Source organism: Dipodomys spectabilis, unplaced genomic scaffold (genome assembly GCF_019054845.1).
Source record: "Dipodomys spectabilis isolate Male_0828 unplaced genomic scaffold, ASM1905484v1 ptg000210l, whole genome shotgun sequence".
Taxonomy (NCBI): domain Eukaryota; kingdom Metazoa; phylum Chordata; class Mammalia; order Rodentia; family Heteromyidae; genus Dipodomys; species Dipodomys spectabilis.
Window position 1 is genome coordinate 4,451,058 of NW_024870887.1, and position 19,763 is coordinate 4,470,820.

At 47.7% G+C, this 19,763-nt stretch overlaps 1 protein-coding gene across 2 annotated transcripts in view; it reads left to right on the forward strand.

Moving 5' to 3' along the window:
* Babam2 (BRISC and BRCA1 A complex member 2) overlaps positions 1 to 19,175 on the forward strand; it is a 397,121-nt gene extending 377,946 nt beyond the window's left edge. For both annotated transcript variants that reach the window (XM_042696762.1, XM_042696763.1), the window contains exon 12: positions 18,800 to 19,175. In XM_042696762.1, the coding sequence (XP_042552696.1) occupies positions 18,800 to 18,863 (64 nt within the window). In that variant the 3' untranslated portion in view covers positions 18,864 to 19,175. The remainder of the gene's footprint in view (positions 1 to 18,799) is intronic.
* Positions 19,176 to 19,763: the final 588 nt, after the last annotated feature.

Consider the following 19,763-nt stretch of genomic DNA (forward strand, 5'->3'; position numbering starts at 1 on the left):
TCTTCAGATGTCAAGTCAAAACAGCTTCTTGGGAATTAGGCTTGACTGTTCAGATGTGCGTGTTGGTTTCTGACAGGTGCCGCCAGGGCTGCTCAGGGCTGTCATGTGTGATGTGGAGTCCAGCCAAGGCAGGAGGGCCCAGACACTTGGTTTCTATCACTTCTCATTAAGGCATGAATTCTAGAACACAGGGAAGCATCAGAGAACAAATCAGGACTGTCCATTCTGTGCAGAGCATAATGACTAGCAGAAGCCTTGCCTCAGCAGGAACAGGCTTCTGTCTTGTCTGTGGTTAGATCATTCAGCATAAAGACTGCCTAGGAAAAGAAACCAGAGTCATGTCTTCCTGAAGCAGAGGGTTGATAGAAATGAGCAAAGTGGCAAGGAGGTTCTGGGGTTGTTAGTCTTACTCAGTGATCCACAAACTGCACAACCACCAGCAGAGCCAGGTTGGGGCTGGAGGAGAGGCTGGGAAGGTAAGCTTTGTGGTGGGGACCACTTTCAAGCCATGGAACATAGAAGCAACTTTACAGATCTGCTGGTACAGCCAGCTCTGAATATGCTAACCATTAACCACTGTGGCCAAAAGAAGTGAAGTAATTGGTATGAACCTCTTAGCACAGTTGGCATAGAGTTGACATTCAATGCATCATTTTAATTTCCTGGAAGAACTTGTTCAAGACATACAGTGTGAAGATTAGAACTCTGTGCCCCTGGTGACTGTCCAGGGCCCCACCTAATCTGTCTCTGGCCTTCTGCCTTTCCTCTGCCTCTTGTCTTCTCCCTTGTTCAGAGTCAATAGCTGGAGACTAGCAAGCCTGCTTGTGTCCCCATTCATCCACCATGGAGTGGCCAGTCTGAAGCACCTTCTGCTTCAGACTCACCCCCAAGGCTGAAGGTGTCTGTGTAGAAAGTTCAGGTGGTTCTTGGGCAGCAACAGCTCTCCTGAGAGCCTAAAGGCCTGGCACTGGACTTTAAAGAGAAGGTAAAATGTTCCTGCAGCCAAACAGGAGCTTACAGGCAAAAGAGAGGAGGGGCAAGGATCGTGTGATGAGCAGCCCAAAGGCTGCCTCCAAACCAGCGGCGAGGAGATTCAATGAGAAGGCAGAAAATGCCAGTGACTCCATCAGGCACGCAGTCATGCCTGATGGGAAATGGAGGAGGGAAAGCAGAAGTGGGTCTGGGCGTGCTGAAGTCAGTCCTTCATCCAAGTCACTTCTGAAATTCAAAAGATAGCCTTCCCCTCCTTGTGTGCCATGAATTGTGAGGGCCAGACTGCCCTGTGGGGGCCATGAGCATGGGAAAAAGTGCTTTAGAGCAGCCATGATTGTCAAAGCAGGAAGTAACCAAGCTTTCCTAGGACTAACCAAAAGGCATCTAGTAAACCTGCACATCTGTGGGTTAAATTTTGCCTGGATCACTAGCATGTTTCCCATTCATTTATTCATTCTTTCATTGAATGTTCATTTAATTTAAACTATGTGTTAAGCATGTTTGTTGTTTGGTTGGAGTGTATGTGTTGCTGGGATTTGAACTCAGGGCCTCACACTCACTCAGCTTATTCACTCCACTGGTACTATGCGACTTGAGCCACACCTCCAAAAACCCAGCTTTCTACTGGTTATTTTGGAGACAGAGTCTTTTAGACTTTTCTGGCTGGGTGGGCTTCAAAGACTCAAACCATGATCTTCCAGATCTCAGCCTTCTGAATAACCAAGATTATAGTCAGAGCCACTGGTACCCAGAATGGCACAATTTGAAGTTATATATAGAATATAGCCCCTGCCTTCAGTGATTAAATACATGATTAGGTCTGTTGAAAGTAGCAATGTGGGTAACAAGTAAAGACAGTAAGGCTCCTGGGGATAGGAAATGATGTCTGGTTCCTGAGATCTAAGAAACTGATGATGGAGGATGGGATGGTCCAGGAGTCAAAGGAAGGGAACATGGAAGAAGGAAAAGGAAGGGAGGGAGGGAGGGAGGGAAGGAAGGAGGGAGAGCCAAAGGAAGACCAAATCCTGGTTCTACTGCTTTTCTAATACTTGTTTCATTTTGTGTGTTTCTGTCTCTGTAAGTCTTGGTTTTTCTCACCCTGTACATGAGTGTAGCATTCCTTCCTCACTGGGGATTGTGAGTGTTGAATGAGGAGGAGAAAGGTAAAATGCCAGACATATGTTAGTGTTCAGTTAATGGTAGCTGTTGTTGCTATCTGCCATGCTAGGGCATTTGATCCTTTTTCTGTGGTGACTAATATTTTTAAGGGCTTACATATTGATAGAATGTAGACAGGTAAATCCTGTTAGATCTTCCTAGCCTTGAAACTGTTAATAAAGTCAGTGAAAATTCAAGTTCTAGTGGAGCAGTCATTATAAGGGGACCTTTGTCTTGGGCCTTTCCACCCATCTTTGGGACCATAATGCCCAGGGCTTTCTTTTTTTTTTTTTATGTCCAGGGCTTTCTAAGACCAATGTTGGCTGTCTGGATTTCGGATTGTTAGATGTAGCAGGTAAAAATTTTAAATGCCCACCTAGGTTCAAAGCTTAGCCAAGCAACAAATTATTTAGTGTAGATAAATCCCATATAGCGTTTAGGACATATTTACACTGTAAAACTATGTATTGTTTATCTGAAGTTTGAATTTAGCTGGGCCTCTAGCTAAAGTAGCCAGGCTGGTCTGTGCATACCTGGGGAAGGTTTTCACATCCTCTCATCTTCCCCAAGTAATAGAGGCACCCCATACTGGGCTTTGGATAACATCTTTGAATTACTTCCTGGGAAGAGTTCACTGTCAATGTCTACAATGAGTGGATTTAGGGATGGGAGTGGGGTGAAGTGGGAGAAATGCTTGTGCTAGCCCTGTCTGCTGCTGGGTACACACACGCACACACATCCCAGTGTACTTTGTCCAACTTGAAAATTTTTCCTGGCTTTCTTCAGACCCTTGTCAAAGATAGTTAGCATGATGAAATGAGCGCTTATGGCCTGGAAACTCGTCTCAAAATAAGAACCACCCTCCGGGTAGAGTGATTTTTCTTCAGGGACTTGCAGCAGCCACCCAGGTATGATGCTAATTGTATGAGGGCCACAGATGAGCGGGAAGGACTTCCCAGGAGGGAGGTGCTCTTCCAGACCCCTCAACTCTTCAGAATGTGAGCCTGAACTCTGCTCTGTCTTCTGCCTGCTGCTTTAGGTTCTTCCGTGACCGTTCAGTGGGTCTGAGAATTTCCAACACACAGGTTGGGTTGATCGTTGAATATTTTCTCTGGATTGTGTGATAAGTAATCCCAGACTCTGCCCGATGCTGTGCTCCTTAGGTCCTGAAGAGCAGACCACTGCTGCCAGGAGCCTAAGGGTACTTCCTGAGACTGGGCTGATGCTGGCCCACCCGGTTGTGCTTCACTGCTTTCTTTGACACTCCCTGTCCAAGTGTTTTGTTCTATGATTCAGATAGAGAAGTCTTACATTAGAGCTAATAGCCTTTCACCTGTTTCAGGGGAAGAATTTGCCCCCTGTAACATGAGGTGAAATTTTAAATAAACTAGGGTATAGGTTCAAGCAGAATGTCACCCTTATGCTTAAGAATGAGTCTGACCTCTTAGTCCTCCCAAACTAACATGATTATCCAGCTGCCAAAGAGTGCTTAGAGAAATCACTTCATCAAATAGTGTCACTAGCAGGGAGAATTAACCCTAACACCAGCTTGATCTAAATGCTCTGAAAGCAAACTTGACCGTGCAGGCACAGCCAGCCCACAAGGAAGCTCAAAGAGGGATCATGGGATCTTCCACTCTTCATTTCTTGTTCTTGCCACAACCTGTTATGAGACCAAGAAAACTTGTTTTGGAAATGCTTAACAGCCCAAACAACCTGTTCTCAGCCCTGGACAAATGGGCTTGTCCTCAGTGACCATTTATGTGCTGTTAGATGTTTGACTAGCTGCTGACTGGAAAAGATGAATTTGCTGTTTTCTTCCCGAATTGTTCACAGATGAGTGCAATGGCTTTCCAGTTCCCTTTCCCCCTTCTTCCAGCTTTTCTCCAGGGACATTGTAGGTAAATCATGAATAAATGACCACGAGCAACATACACATATACTTCCTTCTCTGCAAGCTTAACTGAATATGTAGGTTGTCTTTCTCAGCCCCAATAGATTTTAGCTTGTACAAAGATACTTAATTTACGGTGTTCTACTTGCTTTTTGGTCCCCTGTAGTGAAGGTCTACTTAGCCAAAATCTCCAATTGGGGGTAGGCATGATAGTGCATACCTATAATCCCAGCTACTCAAGAGGCAGGTATCAGGAGGATCGTGGTTAGAGTCCAATCCAGGCAAGACCCCATCTCAACAAAAAAGCAGAATGTGGTGGTCCATCTGTTCTACTCTTCCCACCAATCTTGCTGTTCCTCCCAATCCTTTCAAGTCTGCTCTTGTTCTTGAGTAGGCATTGAAATGTCCCTGTGATTGCAGAAGTCACTTCGCCTCTCCTCATCTGCACAGGGAAGAATTGGACTGGAAAAGAGATTGGCAGAGAACCACAGAGCAAAGCTATCCGTGCCTATTTTTATTAATAAAGTTTTATTGAAACATAAACCCTGCCCATTCATTTATATCTTGTCTATGGCTGCCGTTCCTACAAGGAAGGCAGCCTTGAAGTATGAAATATAGAAAGCTGAAAACAACTTATTATCTGATCCTTACAAATGTTTGCTGATTGCTGGATTAGAGGGTCTCTGGGTTTCTGGGTTTCCAGATTGAGTGTTCTTTGGCTTTCACACTTGTGGCAGCTCATTTATAGGAAGAGCTCTCAGAGCAACTAATAAGGGCCTAAGGGGAACAAAAGAATCTTCTTTCTACCCTGTGGTGGTTAGCAATCCAGAGCATGCTTTGACATTGTTTACTGCATAAAGGGTGGAGGCTCATTTTGCTGTATTTTTAGAGTTTGTTTTGCTCTGTGTCTTTATTTGTTCACTGGTCTCATGGCTCTGGTACCCATGGTGTCCACTAGTTTTGGAGGATGATTCCCTAGCCAGGGTGGACTAACAGCTCAGTGGCATGGTTCCAGGTGGTATCTGCATGAAGGGACTATGATTTGAATAAGCCTGTTCATCTGCTCAGTAAATATGGTGGGAAAGGGAACCAAATAGTACTTTGAGAATCCATATAGCTGTCCAAACTTGCCTTAGTCTCTGAGTCTGAACACAGGGAAGGGGAAAGCTAAAAGTAGTGGATGATTGGGGCATGTTGGGAAAACAAGAATGGACTCTAAAAATGCCTATAAAATGTAGAGTAGGAAGGAACTAATCTTTTTACCTTTGTCCCCTAAAGTCTGCCCCAACAAGGTGACAATGCATACAATTTAACTAAAAGTAAAATCCGGGCTTATGTTCTGAACCCAAAATACAGAAGTCAGTGATCAAGACTCTTGTTAGGAAACCCTTGTCCTGTAAGGAAGTTTTGTGCCCCCTTTAGGTTGTTGTAGCGTTTGACTAATAGCTTGGGATAAAGTAAAAATTGTCTGTTTCTCTTGGCCTTGGGAGATCACACCACTTAGCAAGCTGAACACAGGCTAGATTTTAGTCCCCACCTGCTGCCATGGCCCAGAAGATACCCTTCCAAAAATTGAGTCTCTCCTCACACCCAGCTAGTGAGTTAGAAGTCCATAGGGATGGAGCTGCCACGCACCCCTTGCCTGCCAACACCAGGTTATCTCTGCTTAGCGTTGGCCCTTGAGACTAAAGCTCTCAGAACTGGCTTCATCGCTGTCCTCTGCCTCAGGGTTCCAGTGGGAAGTGACTCCAGGCAGGCTCAGAACTAGGAGCTGAGTGCTCTGTGGCTAGGAGCAGGCCCTGTAGGTCTGATGAGTTCAGTGTTGACTGAGAGTCTACACCCTGGCTCAGCGTAAGCAATGCATGTGGTTTTCTATACAGTTCCCTCTGAGAAGCAGCATACTAGTAGCCCTGAGGTTTAGAACTGAAAGGCTCCTGCTAGGGGAACTGACCTCACTCTCACAGCCTTGAGTTACATGCTGCCCAGCCAGTACAGTGACAGCAATCTGCAATGTGTTGTTGGAGTAGCTTTGAGGAGGCTCTGGTGAGATTGTATTGTGGTTGCATCTCATTCCACTTCTTGGTTCAAACTAGAAACTGTATTCAGGCCAGCCGTGTGGATGAACTTTAAAAAATTCCTGTCCTACCCCTCTCATCCTGTGTCTACCAGTAGTCTCCAGAGTTAAGAGGCCAAAGAAGAGGAAAGTAAGAGGGGCTGAGAGTAACGGTGGATGAGGACTGAATGTCTATTTCTAGTTCCTTTTCTTAGTTCTAAAAGACTCATGCTAAGGCATGAGTAGGTCCTCTGCTCATGACAAACGGATGAGCACTATTTACCCCTGAGGTCAACATGTGTATTGGCTGCATGGAACCGTAGCCCAGGGCCTAAGAGAAACACACTACCTAGTGACAAATGTTCCTGATTTACAATGTACTGCTCCCAGCCACCAAGATCCTGCTGGATCACACTTCCCTGCAGTGTGCTGTGGCTAGGCAGGGTAGCAGCAGCTCCTGGCAGGAACTGTCTAGTGAAATGTGGATGCACCTGCTGCCATGTTCTTCCTGTTCCAAGTCTTCAGTGGCCACAGAAAGCACCAAAGACACGCCCCCCCCCCCCCCTCCCAGGCTGATAGTGTACTCTTGGAAGGGCATTGGCTTAGGCCCAAGTCCCTCTGCCTTTACCCCATACCTGACCATAGGCAAGTTCCTCCCTCCTCTCATCTGTTTTCTTATGGATACTATGATAGTAGAGTGACAAGATTTATTATGTTTTTTTGTTTTAAATGTATTTTTTTTTTTTTTTTTTTGGTCCGGTCATGGGGTCTGAACTCTGGGCCTGGGCGCTGTCCCTCAGCTCTTCAGCTCAAGGCTAGCGCTCTACCACTTGAGCCACAGCGCCACTTCCGGCTTTTTTCTTTTTGCTTATGTGGTGCTGAGGAATTGAACTCAGGGCCTCAGGCATGCAAGGCAAGCGCTCTACCACTGAGCCACCTTCCCAGCCCTAAATGTATTATTTTTAAAGCATACTGTATTATAAACTGCAAAATCTCAAATAACAAGTTAGTTTACTCAGTGAATATTAGAAACTGCTAGGTGCCAGGCACCAGTGATTCCAGGTGTCCTGGACCCTTAGCAACAGGAGAATTTCGTGAAACATTTGTTGAATTAAAGCACAGCAGGAATTCCTCAGCATGCATTCCTGTAACTATCTGATGGCAGTAGAGAGGGGAAAGGAAACCAGTATGGCTTGAGTTTTTACTGTGTGCCTGACATTGTTGCCTTATAACAAGCACAGCAGAGAGATAAATGGAGACCCAAGGATTTCCCTACACATACAGGGCAATCAGTGATGGATCCACATTTGAAATTGGTACTCTCTACTCCAAAATCCATGTTCTTCCCTATGAAGCAGGTAGGCAAGGGCTGCAGGGTGTTCTTCTTGTCCCAGAATGGTATCAGGAGGCTCCATTTCTAGTCCCTTTGTCCTTTCCAGCTATCCCCAGATCAGTGGCCCAGGTCTTAACCTCATGTGAACTTAAAAAGAAGTAGAGTATCCCCACAATCCAAACTTCATGCACAGAAATGCAGTTTTTAGGAAAACAGCAGCCTTGAATGCATGCCCGAAATGTCTCTCATGGTAAGCCACTGTGAGAAAAATTACACCCAAATAATGCACTCCTGGGGGAAGGAAGGGCTCTCTTTTCTCAGACCTTAAGTAAACTAGCAAGGTAACATGGAGTTCCTTGTCCTGTGTCTGTTTCCAGCCCAGCATTGATCCACCTTTTTCTCAACTGTAATACCAAGTATTTCCAATGAAAGAGGAGGGGGAAGAAAGAAAAGGGAAAAAAAAAAGTCTAGATTATTATTTTTCTTGATTTCCAGAAACCAGTCTCTGGAGTTGACTGATATTGTATAGACTTTAAGAGTAAATCTTAGAGTTGGAGGTGTGGCTCAATTGGTAGATCTCCAGGTAGTGAGCAAAAAGTTTCAAGTCCCGGTCTCAGAACAACAACAATAAAAAAGAATAAATCTGTAGTGGGCTAGAGACATGGCTCAGTGACAGAGCACTTGCCTACCATGTATAAGATTTAGGGTTCTATCCTCAGAACTAGAGGATGAAATGTGTGTTTTATACAAACATATAGATAGGTATATAGATAAATAATGTCTTAGAAAGGAAGAACACTCATTCATTGAATCTGTCAGTGGTCAGTTACTCAACAAAAAATTAGAGTGTTTCTGTAACACTGAGATGTAGCCTTCTCCTCCAAATAAATTCAGGAGCCTTTGGTATTTCCACCTCCCAGTAGAGAAGCAGGGCAGTCTGAAAAGCTGCATTTAAAGCCCAACAGACCCTGGTGCCAGTCAGCAACACCTAAAGGATTCCTTTTGCATGGCTTAGGGAGGCAGCCTGGCCTTGGGGCTCAAAGCACATGGAGCCTGAAATCATGCCACCTCTCCATTCAGAGGATCTCACTGAGTCCTGGTGAGATCTGAGTCACCAAGTTCTGGCCAGTGGTGACCACGGATGTTGACAACTTATATACCAGAGACATCTACCAGCAACCTCTGCAGTCTATGCCAGATAGTTTTTCTCAGAGTGGAAGACAGGACTTGTAAGGGAAGTGACAGGGATAGATGGGGCTCTAAAGAAAGAGTATCAGTGATATAGCTGTGAGTTCTGAGCCTCTCATCCTGAATGGCACCCAGGAAGACCCCACACACATACCTGCCATGAGAGTACTCCTCCCTCAGATGGCACCTGAGGCCTCTCAAGGCAGTGTGTTCTCAAGTGTCCACTGAGGAACTTCCAAGGTAGGGCAAATGGCTTGGGCCATGTTGGCACCCATTGAAGGCCTGATTGATACCAGCCTTTAAGAAAAAGATAGGTTTCAAGTAGGTGGAAAGGCCCTCAACATGTTACATAGCTCAGGAAAGTACCCTCTACCTGCAAGGTAAAGGGGCTTTTACTTAGCTGACTCCCAGACTTGCAAAAGAAAATTAATTACTGTTTGCGATATACTTTGAGATTCCCCCGATGAAAGGCCTTGTATAAATGCAAATTATTATTATTGTCATTAAAGGAGCTAGACGTCTAGCCTGCTGCATAATGCCCTGGCATAGTTGTGAGCAGAAAGAAAGCAAACTTGAGGCAGAAAGTTTGCTTAATAGCAGTCGTGAGTGGGCCAAGGAGGGCTTGGCCTATGACTATCAAAGCAAAATGCTGGGCTCCAGAGTTAACATGCAGCTTTCGACCCTGGGGGTCAAATGTCTGTGTGCCCCCATGACCAGGGCAGAAGCTCTGTGGGAGTGTGTGATGGTTGTTCACAGGCTGCAAGTATGGAAGGAAGGTGGCCAGGATCGACACTGGCTATCCTTCTTGGGACTCTTAGGATAGATCTGGAGACAGGAGCTATGCAGCAGCCTCAGGCATGTGCAGGGCTCTGATCGTGCTTATTAAGACTCTAGAGGGAACCTCTAGCAAAGCACAGGGAGAGATCATGTGCTAAATTATTGCTTCCACTTGGGAAACGGCCTCTGACTGAAGAGGTTGGATTCATACAAAAACAATAATGATCAATAATGATGGGCATACTAGACCTGGCTACTGTCTCAGAAACCATTCTAAAGTTGATGGATGTGTATCTGGTCCTAGAGGGGTGAATGGCCTATCCGAAGTCTCACTCCAGCCTTCCCAGAATCTGTCCACAAGACCATCATGTTAATATGCCCAATTCTATGCCCTTTTCACCAGCCTTAAGGAAATTTACGATGCTAAAGGACATCTGTGTTAAAGAACCTTCTGGGTACCCTTTGTTCTTCTGGGACTCATTCTGTAGAGAACATTTATGGCCTCCTGGGTCCCTGGGTGCACAGCATGTACCTTTTTTGCACTTTCTTCTCCTCCCAGACACTTGAGTGCCTCAGTTTTCAGTAAGAGGAACTGGTACTTCCAGGCATCAGAAAGGCAAGTGAGAGGGAGGCCAAGTCCATCCATTTGCTCACTGTTACCACAGTCATGAGAAGACACTGCTCTGTGGAGGTCCCTGGATGAGGACTAAAAGTACCAGTCAACATCTTTAAACACACAAATTGCTACAGGGAGACCAGTTAGAGGATTGGGCTAGAACAAATGCAGGTATAACAGTGATTTGGCAGTACATAGGTCTTGAAAGTCATTATTGGGCTATTGGTAGTTGTAGTAAAGTTTGAATGGATGACAGGAAAAATTCAGCTACAGTGGCATTAGCAGGTGGATAGCCATCAAGTCAAAGCATTGTAGAAATCACCCATTTTACTCCCTTGTATAGATAAGAGATGGAGGGGAGATTCATATGGCATGGCCATGGATGGAGCCCAGATTTCCTCTTGCCAATGGAAATTATGGCAGGGTGGAAAGAATGTTTTCTTCAGAGTCAAGCAGCCTGAATTCATAAATAGTGTGTCCCTTTCCCTGACCCTGCACGTTAACTCTGATCTCAGAAGTCACATGGCATGTCTGGGTCGGATTTCTCATTGGTAGAACAGAGACACAGACATGAGAGTGGGTTTGCTAGAGGAGGGGGTAGAAAGCAGCGCAGATGAAGATGAGTAGCAATGGCAAGCACATAGTAGGCATTTCCCTTATGCTGTGGCTTCCAGGCTTTTTAAAACCACAATTCACAACAAGATGCTTATTGTACAACCTAATTCAGTTATAGGTATGTGAAACAAAAATTTTTACAAAACAATATTCCCTACCCCCTTGCCACATGCAGTGCACTCTACTTCTATTTCACTGTATTTTAATGCTGGTCAGGACTCACTAAGTGGATTTCACAACCCACTAATGGATTGCAGCCCAGTGTTTTAACAAGCCTGCTTTACACCATGTGTGAATGTCATTGACCCGTGCTGTGTGTGCCCTCCATCTTCTTACCTCCCTCCTCTGTAATTATCACCTGGGACCACAGAGCTTCCCACTGACAGAGTGTGCATGGACAGCAGGGAGAGGACCCTTGGTTGGTACAGAATGGAGTCCCGTGGTCTGTAGAACCGGTGAGCCTCCTCCTCTGCTTCCCCATCTCATGATCTGAGAGGATCCATAGGGCCTCTACCTGCCAAGAGTCAAAAGCCCTCTGTCATTCTTCCAAAAGACGAATCACTCCTTGCTTTGGAGTTACTGCTATTCTCTCTGAAGCTCAGAGGGTCAGGCATCTGGGAATTTTATTTTGGCTGTAGGGTCAAAGATTAAGAGTCAAAAGGGGAAGAATTTTGGGCATCTGGCTCTTCCTCCCAGAACTCTCTGTGAGCACCAAGCCAGGAGGGCAAAACCCAGAGCACTGGGCTAACCAATGGCTGTGCCCGCGTACCAGCAGGAAGGGCCCCAGGCAGTTGGGGAAAATGCAGATTGTAGGTCCAATGGGAAAATCTAATTTACCACCAGGCCCCAGAGTGATTCTCTGGAAATCATTTTATTCCCCCCAAAGAGCTGATACCCTGTGTTCTCTTGGTCCTTTGGGGCTAGGCCTAATCTATGGGTGTGGACTGATGCCGAGCAGGGGTCTTAAAGCACAGTCTGAGCTGTGGTGTGACCCCCCCACACTCTGCATGGTGAGCCCCTCTGGGTCCCTGAGCACTTCCTCCCTAAAGGCCATTCTTTGGTTTTTCCCTTTTGTCTGACTAAGATGAGGGGAAAGGGTGCTTTGGGGCCTTGATGGTGACTCAGTCATCAGACAGGCAGCTACTTCTTACTACCACAGCAGGTGGGCTCATGAGTAGCCCTCCTTTTGTGGAGACTGTGGTAAGATCCTTATAATCCCTCAGGGGCACCCTCGTGGCCACCACACATCCTGCCCAGCGCTGAGCTGCTCATGCAGGGGACCTGCTGTGTGGGCATACTGAGCATGTGCAGATGGGGAGACCAGATGAACACAGGGATGAGCTCGCCTTCCCAGGCCCCAATCAGTAACACAGTCCCCACCCTCAGGCCCAGCCCAGCCAGGCACACCAATCATCCTCATCCTTCTGAGTGGCCAGATAGCCACACTGCCATCTCAGCCTCTCATCAAGCTGATTCTGGTAGAAACAGCCTCATCCAGAGTCACTTGGTGCCTGATGGCTCTAGGGGCATAGAGTAGACATTCATTCATTCATGTACTACATTGAAATTCATCTGTGGTGGGTCCCGTTTAATACCAGGGACACTGGTGCTATAACATTCCCAAGTTCAGCCCTGTAGTGATAGACCACATGACCCTGAGGTTTCCTTCTGTTAGAAATGTCTATCATTTGTAAAGGCAGAAGACCTCAGAGTCAAACTGTATCAAACTGCTGTGTATGGAGCACTGTACGTGGAGATGGCCATGTCTGAGCAGTGGTCTTCTCCCAAGAAGCTTATGGGAAGCTGGTTGGCATTATGATAGACATGTGCATGCCAAAATGGAGGCCCAGAAGAGCAAGCCAGCCCAGAGCTAAAGAAGCCTGGGCCCACTAGGGCACCCAGTTCCTCCCTCTCATTGGGCCAATTGGCCATACACCCTCCCCTCCCCATTCTCATATTCTGCACCAGAAGGATGCCAAGGGGACAGAGATGCCTGCAGCCTCCTGGAGCACATCCTGGCCCCCTCAGAAACTGGCCACCAGCCACACTGGCCCCACAAGAACTGGCCAAGTGCCAAAAGGCCTCCTCTGGCTTCAGAAGGAGAAAAGTGCTATGTCACTTTAGTGTTTTAAAATACACTGATTTAGCAGAAACCAGATTTGATCCCAGTGCTTTGATATCTAGAAATAGATCTCTGAATCCTACTAAAGCAGCATGATTTAATTCAAAACATACTGAGGCAGGAGCCTCATTCAGCCTTCTCCCAGTCTAGGAGACAGTAATCTAACCTGCAGTCCCACCTACCCAGGAGGCAGAACTCAAGAGGATTAAGGCTTAAGGCCAGTCAATACAGAAAGTTCCCTCCCTGCCCCCTCTCTTGCCAATAAGCTGGGTATGGTGGTCACAGCTTTGATCCAAGTTACATAGGAGACATAAGTGGGCAGATCGAGGCTATCCTGACAAAAAGCATAGGACCCTATCTGAAAAAAAGAAACTAAAGCAGCAAGGGCTGAGGGTGTAACTCACGTGCTAGAGCACTGCCTCACAAGTGCAAGACCCTGAGTTCAAGCCCCACTATTGCAAAAAAGAAAAAGAAATCATAGTCTAGACATGAATCTAAACCAAGGCAGACTATGACTGGACCCAAGGTTGGTACCCAGTGTCTGAGGAATCCAGCAGAGGGCAAATTGAGCCCAGCTGAAGGCAAGAGCCTCTGCTGAAGCCAGGGGCTGGTGTTATTAGGATCTCAGCATGCTAGTTCGCCTTTGCAGCCCCACTGTGTTAATTCCTCATTTTACAAGCGTGCATCCCCTGAAAACAAACCAGGCCCTCTCAAGGGCTGGCACATGTAGCAAGGCTGTCCATGAACCGTTACAACTGCTTGTTTGTTCCCAAAACCCACACCAGAGAGCCAGGCCGCCATTGCCTGGGGCACAGCTACAAAGCAGGCTCCCATTGTGCCAGTCGGTGGCCCACCAAGGCCCTGAGTTGAACAGGCTTTGAAGGGTTTGGGTGGAAGGCACTGGGATGGAACCAGGTCTCTCTGTAGAGGCCCTATTAGAAGATGGCCCTTTGACACGAAGCAAGGACCCCGGGTGAGTCAGTGTGTACAGTGGTGGTTGGGACAATGTGGACGAGGCGCGACCACAAGGCGTGATTAGCGGGACTTGTCTTACACTATTTACAGGACTGCTTTGATTTTCGTACCACAATCGGTTTTCATAGGGCTGATTGAAAACATGTGCCAGTTGAAGTCACAGCTGCAGAATAAAACTGGGAAAAAAAGCAATGCGACTTAGATGCTTGGAACTTGCCTGTATTTGCAAAAATGACCTCTGACTTGATTTATATGTTGTCGATTTCCTGACAGTGAGAGTCGTGTCCCTGAACCACTTCTCCCACTCCACCCCGTTCACCCACCACCACCACGTTGGCCTTACTAGAGAAAACATCATATGTCTCATCTTACAAATGCCCAAAGGGAAGGATTTTTGAATTCAGGAATTCAAGTCCTGTTTTGGAAGGAGGCAATTGTTTAGGCTTTTGTAAAGTAAAAAGGTCTGTCTGAGAACCAGGCCAACTAACTGTGTCCTTGACTTGCTCAGCCAATCGTGTGATGCTTTTTTTTTTGTTTTTGTTTTTTCAGTGCCAGTCCTGGGGCATGAACTCAGGGCCCAGGCACTGTTCCTGAGCTTTTTTGCTCAAAACTAATGCTATCACTTGAACCACAGCTCCACTTCCAGCTTTTTGGTGGTTATTTGAAGATGAAAATGTCATAGACTTTGCTGTCCAGGCTGGCTTCCCACTGTAATTATGAGATCTCAGCCTCCTGAGTAGCTAGGATTACAGGCATGAGCTACCAGTGCCAGTAGTCATGTAATACTTAAATACCCCTCTAGTCAACAGCAATTTCCTCCTGTCTGACCAAGCCTTTGATCAAAACTGCACCCAAGGAGCATGCCCAGCAGAATTTGGCAGAAAAATGGCCAAGGCCTAGAGGTGCCTTTAGCTAAAGTTCACCTTTGGGTACCTCCAATATGTCTCAAGAGGCTCCAGACTGAATTTCAAAAGGTGCATAATGTCCCAATGGCTTTGACTAACCGTCCAGATCTTAGAGTAGCTGTCTCTGTACCTCCAGCTGCCAGCTCCACACAGTAAGTAGCAAAGGAAGTCTCTATCCAAGGAGCCAGAAGTTAGAGGACACACTAAGGGCAAGGACCCTGGGGCCCTCTTTCTCCACACAGGAAATCCCTCCTTTGCAGTTACACAAGCTTGTGGTCACTTCCACAGACTATAAATCTCTCTCTCCCCTCATATACCTAGCTTGCTCTCCATGGTGACAGTTGTCATCCATTGAAAATCTCTTAGGTCAGTTACTATGCCAAGTGTACCCTTAGACCATCTCATCGAATCCTCACACAAACCTTTTTAAGGTAGTCCCAAGTAGTCTGACCTCAGAGGCCAAGCGATTCAGCTGGGAATGAGCATGGCCAGGGTGGTGCTCTGGTCTGGCTGGCCCCAGAGCCTACACTCCCCCACCCCATCCTCTACCAACTGTGGCCACAGCCTCCATGAGCACCAGGCTCCACTCTTAGCTCTGTAAATGAGGGATCTAAGCCCAGAGAAGGGGCCCAAGGCCAAGGAAATTTGAGCCACTGAGCAGTGCTGCTCCTGACTCCTGGATCAGAGGTTCTGAACCCCTCCCCACGCAGTGCTGGGGTGCCAGAGCCTGGGCTCCTCCCCTGCTGCTGTATCTATGCCGCCCTGACTTGGTCTCAGCCTGGGGTCTGTTCTCTGTGTCTAATTCTCCTTTCTGAGACTCCCAGATAGGAGTGGGTTGTGATTTTCTGAAGGCAGAGATCAGAGACGAGGTCAGTGCCTTATTATGTCCTAAGACATAGTGTGAGCTCTAATTTGGTCTAAAAATAGATTCCTTTCCAGTGTGAGTAAAAGGAGGGGCTTGGCCGACGCCAGGCCTGTGTCTCCTGTGAGCATCCCCTGGCCAGCTAAGGGAGCCCAGCGGTTCTCGCTGCCCCAGCACACGCTTCAAAAGCTTACCATACACTTTGTCTTTGGGTCACAAATTTTTTTCTTAAGATGACAGATAACTAGTGTCATTAGCAAGCTGTACTCTGGGCAGCTCTCCATTTTCTTTGATTAAAAAAAAGTGGAATAAATGAAAACAGTGCTTAAGAAACATCTATAAATGGGTGGGAGCCAGTTGTCATTTTCCCCTTCACCCTCCTCCTCCCCCTCCCTGAACTGACTTAATGAGGATCCAAGCTGCGCCCTGCTCCATCCTGCAAACAGCTGGTGGCATCGTGCTTTAAATAGCCCTCTCTACGCTTCCCCCTTGGCGGCGTGCAGTTTGCCCTGGCAGGGAAAGCCCGGGACACACAGGGAACTTTAGAACTTCTGAAAAGGAAAGAGCTTACCTCTCAAGCATACTCCCTATTGCCAAGACCATTGTATTGGGAAAAGTGCTTGCAGCCCCTTCCCCTGGAGGTTTCCAAGGAAAAAAGCAGAGTTGGTAAGTTGGGGTGCTGGCCAATGATCCTCAGACCTAGAGGAGTGGTAGGGGATTCCCTTGGCTGGTGGCCACCCAGGGCTGATCATCACTCACCAGACCCACTGCAGCCACCCCCCAAAGCCTTCACTTGTAATGTGGCCAGAGTGGCCCCGTTCCATGGTACCCTTGGCCAGCAAAGCAAAGGCCACCGAGGCTAGCAGCTGCCTGTCTGTCTCTAACCCTCAGATGAGGGGCCTCTGGACTTTCACAGCTACACATCCAGACTGCCAGGAAATAGAAGAAAGAGATAGCCCTCATGTCTTAGCAGCAGTGACAGTTGCCACCCATTGTCCTATGCAAGCACCACATCTGGGTGAACCTTTCACGCCTATGGGCATAGAAGAACACAGCCCAGGGTGGCCAACCAGCCTAACCCTGGATCAAGCGCTCCTTCCTCCACCTCTGCCTACCATTGTGCATTAAGGAAGGTTGCAACCTGCTAGATCATGGGCAAGGGCTTTGAGGTTGTGTCAGAGAAAACAACGGCTGTATAACAGTATATAAGGAGTGTGCTTGTACTGCTCCTTGCACACCAATAGCCATCATGAAAGTATGACCTTCCCTGAGTGTTTTCCACACGCTGAGCTGAGCTGAGAGGAGGGCACCCCTCTGTGTTCCTGGGGTCAGCAGTGTGGCCTGGCGGGAGGACTGTACACATGCAGAGGACAGTGTCCTAGAAGCACACATAATGTCTGCATGCAGGAGAGAACCCATCTGGTGCCGAGGGAAGAGTGGGGAACAGGGCATCTGGTTTAAATGTGAGCACAGCCCAGAAATGAAAAACCACACCTGAGGAAGAGCAAGTGGTCACATGGCCGGCAGGTATGTAGATCCATGACTCCAAGTCTAGGCCATGGGTACACTTAGGCGCCCATGACATGCCCCAGTACCTGTGGTAAGTGCAGTGGGGGTGCCAGCCTATCTTGGGTAGAAGGTCCTTCACTTTCTGAGCTTTTCAAGGGGGTTCATGCCTCAAGAAACATAATGGAGCCAAGTTGTGGCAGGGGGTTGGGTTTTTATGAGGGGGGTGGGTTTAGTAAGTTGGAGGCAGATCGTGAGAGGCCCTGGGAATGGGACTGAGAGTTGAGGAAGAAAGGCCCTCACTAGGCAGTACCAGACACCCCACTCCAAGAAGTCCATCTTCTGCAACAGAAACGTGGGGCAGGCCTGGATCCAGAACAGACAGGCAGACTTCTACAGCAGTCTCTTTACATGGCCGACTTGAGCAGAGAATAGGACAAAGGGTTGAGGGCTGTGCTGGAGGAATGGAGAATCTTGGGGCTGCAGGGGTTTAACGAGCCATGGAAATGGGCTGGGAAGGAAACTGAGGTCAAGGACAGAGCGACTGCAGGTCCACACATGGCACTGGAAGGAGCACTGGAGACCAGGCCGAGTACTCCTCCACTAGTGCTGAAAGCCTGAAGGAACCATGACCTTAACCTTGCTCTGCCCGAGGGGAGTAGCCGGCAGGGAGGGACAGACCCAAGGAAAAGCTGTGTCTGGGAGGAGGGAGGAGAAGAGAGACATGAGTTCTGTGATGTGAAACAGCCCAGAAGTTACAGGAAAAGGGCTTCTAGAGAGAACAGCCGACAGTTACCGGCTACAGAGGGGCCGAGTGCAGGCTTAGATGGAGAAAGAGCCCAAGCACTGGAATGCGACCCAGTTGAGAAGAGTCTCAGACGACTTGGTGTGGAGGAGGATGATAGCAGTCCCAGCAGCTGCATTCGTTCTGATGTAGAGATGCCCAGGGGCATTTGAGTTGTGGGAGACCCCTCACTCAATACCACAGAGCCCTTGTTTGAGCTCTGATTCCTGAGCAGTTGGTCCTTTTCTTACAGGAAGGCTCTGTATTGTTGCTTCTCACTGCTTAGGCAAGCCTGCTTCCTGCCTTTCAGTCAGCTCCTTTATGCCTAATTTGGTGCTTTGCTGAGAGCCAAAGCCTGGGAACCAGGCTTATTAGAACCATATCCTAAGTAAAATAGACTATGTGGTGCTTGGGGTGACAGGTCTTCTTAGGGATGGGCCTTCCCAGCCTCCTCAGTATGCTGCGAAGGTGACTTTGCTGGGTGAGCCACCTCTTTGAGGAAGGTTTTCTTAATACCCAGCCTGACTTGCTTGCCAGTAGATCAGCCTGCATATGTGTTTGGAAAGCAGTACAAACCATGGATCATTTAAGAATGCTTACTAGATCTTTTTTATGCATATGAAGTCAAAGAACCAAATGAGGGGAATGTATGACCCTGTTGATATTTCAGATCACTATACTGATGGGGAGAGGACCAGAATGGGTACTTTCTGTCTTTGACCTGGGCTTGGATCAGGCCCTGGCTTTGTCCTGGGAAGGGCAGAGGAATCTGTGCACTGAAGCCTAATGGAATTGGCAAGCCCTTTATCCATGAGAGATAGCACAATGTGAGCTGCATGTACCTCCCTGGAAAAATCCAGAGGGCTTTGCATCAGCAGAAGAGGAAAATCCAACCCAAGATGCATGAACAATAAATAACAACTGTTCTGAGTTAGGTTGAAAGCTCTTGAGTTGCAGTTTTTTTTTTAATTCAAGTTGTTTGTGCTAACCACAATTTTTTCTCCCTCTTTCCCACCAGGGCTTATTTCAAAACCTTTGTCCCGCAGTTCCAGGAGGCCGCGTTTGCCAATGGAAAGCTCTAGGAAACACCAGTGTTGAGAGGTAGCCAGCCAGACTACCCAGGTCCACACACATGTGAGCACAAGGCGCTTCCTGGAAGCCATTTGGAATGTCTTCATGATATCGTTTTGCTCACGCAGCAGCTGTGCACGCCCCAGACAGCCCCGCTGTGTTGGAGCCAAACTAGAGCTGAATCCTCACACCCCTCACTGCTGGTTGCTCCCTCCTTTCCTTCTTATATTTCTTAGCTGGAAGAAATAAACTCACACACCAGGATGCAGTAATTTTCCAGGGAAAAGTAAGATGTCATAAATGCACACACGCACCCTTCTTCCATACCTTCGTCTTCTACGTTGTATTGTTGAACAATCCTTGGCTGTTTTTCCCCCTGAAACTATAGCGTGCGTGCGTGCGTGCGTGCAGGTGACTCAAGGGATCTGAACATTCAGGCTTCAGCCACCCACCACGCCACACCCCAGGTTGGTGCTCAGGAACCAGCACTTCCTCCCCATCTAGCCCTCCAGCTTCCATGTAGGCCCCATGCACCACCAGTGTAAATAGAGTGGTCTTGCCTTCACCCTCCCTCCCCTCTCCTCATCCTTTTCCCTGGAAGTCAGACGTTGGGGATCATGGGTTATCACTGCTGTGTATCTGATATCTGGCCAGAGGCCTGAAAGCTCTGCAGCTAGCCAAGATCAGGACCAGGGAAGATCCTTGAGCAAGACTTACATCAAGGCTAGAGGCTAGGGAGCCATCAGGTCAGCCCACCCCCCTCCCCTGTCACTTCACCATGCAGCAGGAGGAACCCAGGTCCAGCAGCTCCAGAAACTGTCCTAGCAATTCTGGGGAAAATCTAGGCATGGAGGGCCAGATTTTTCACCCCAGCTTCCCCGAGCCTGCACACAAGCAAGCTGCCATCCTCA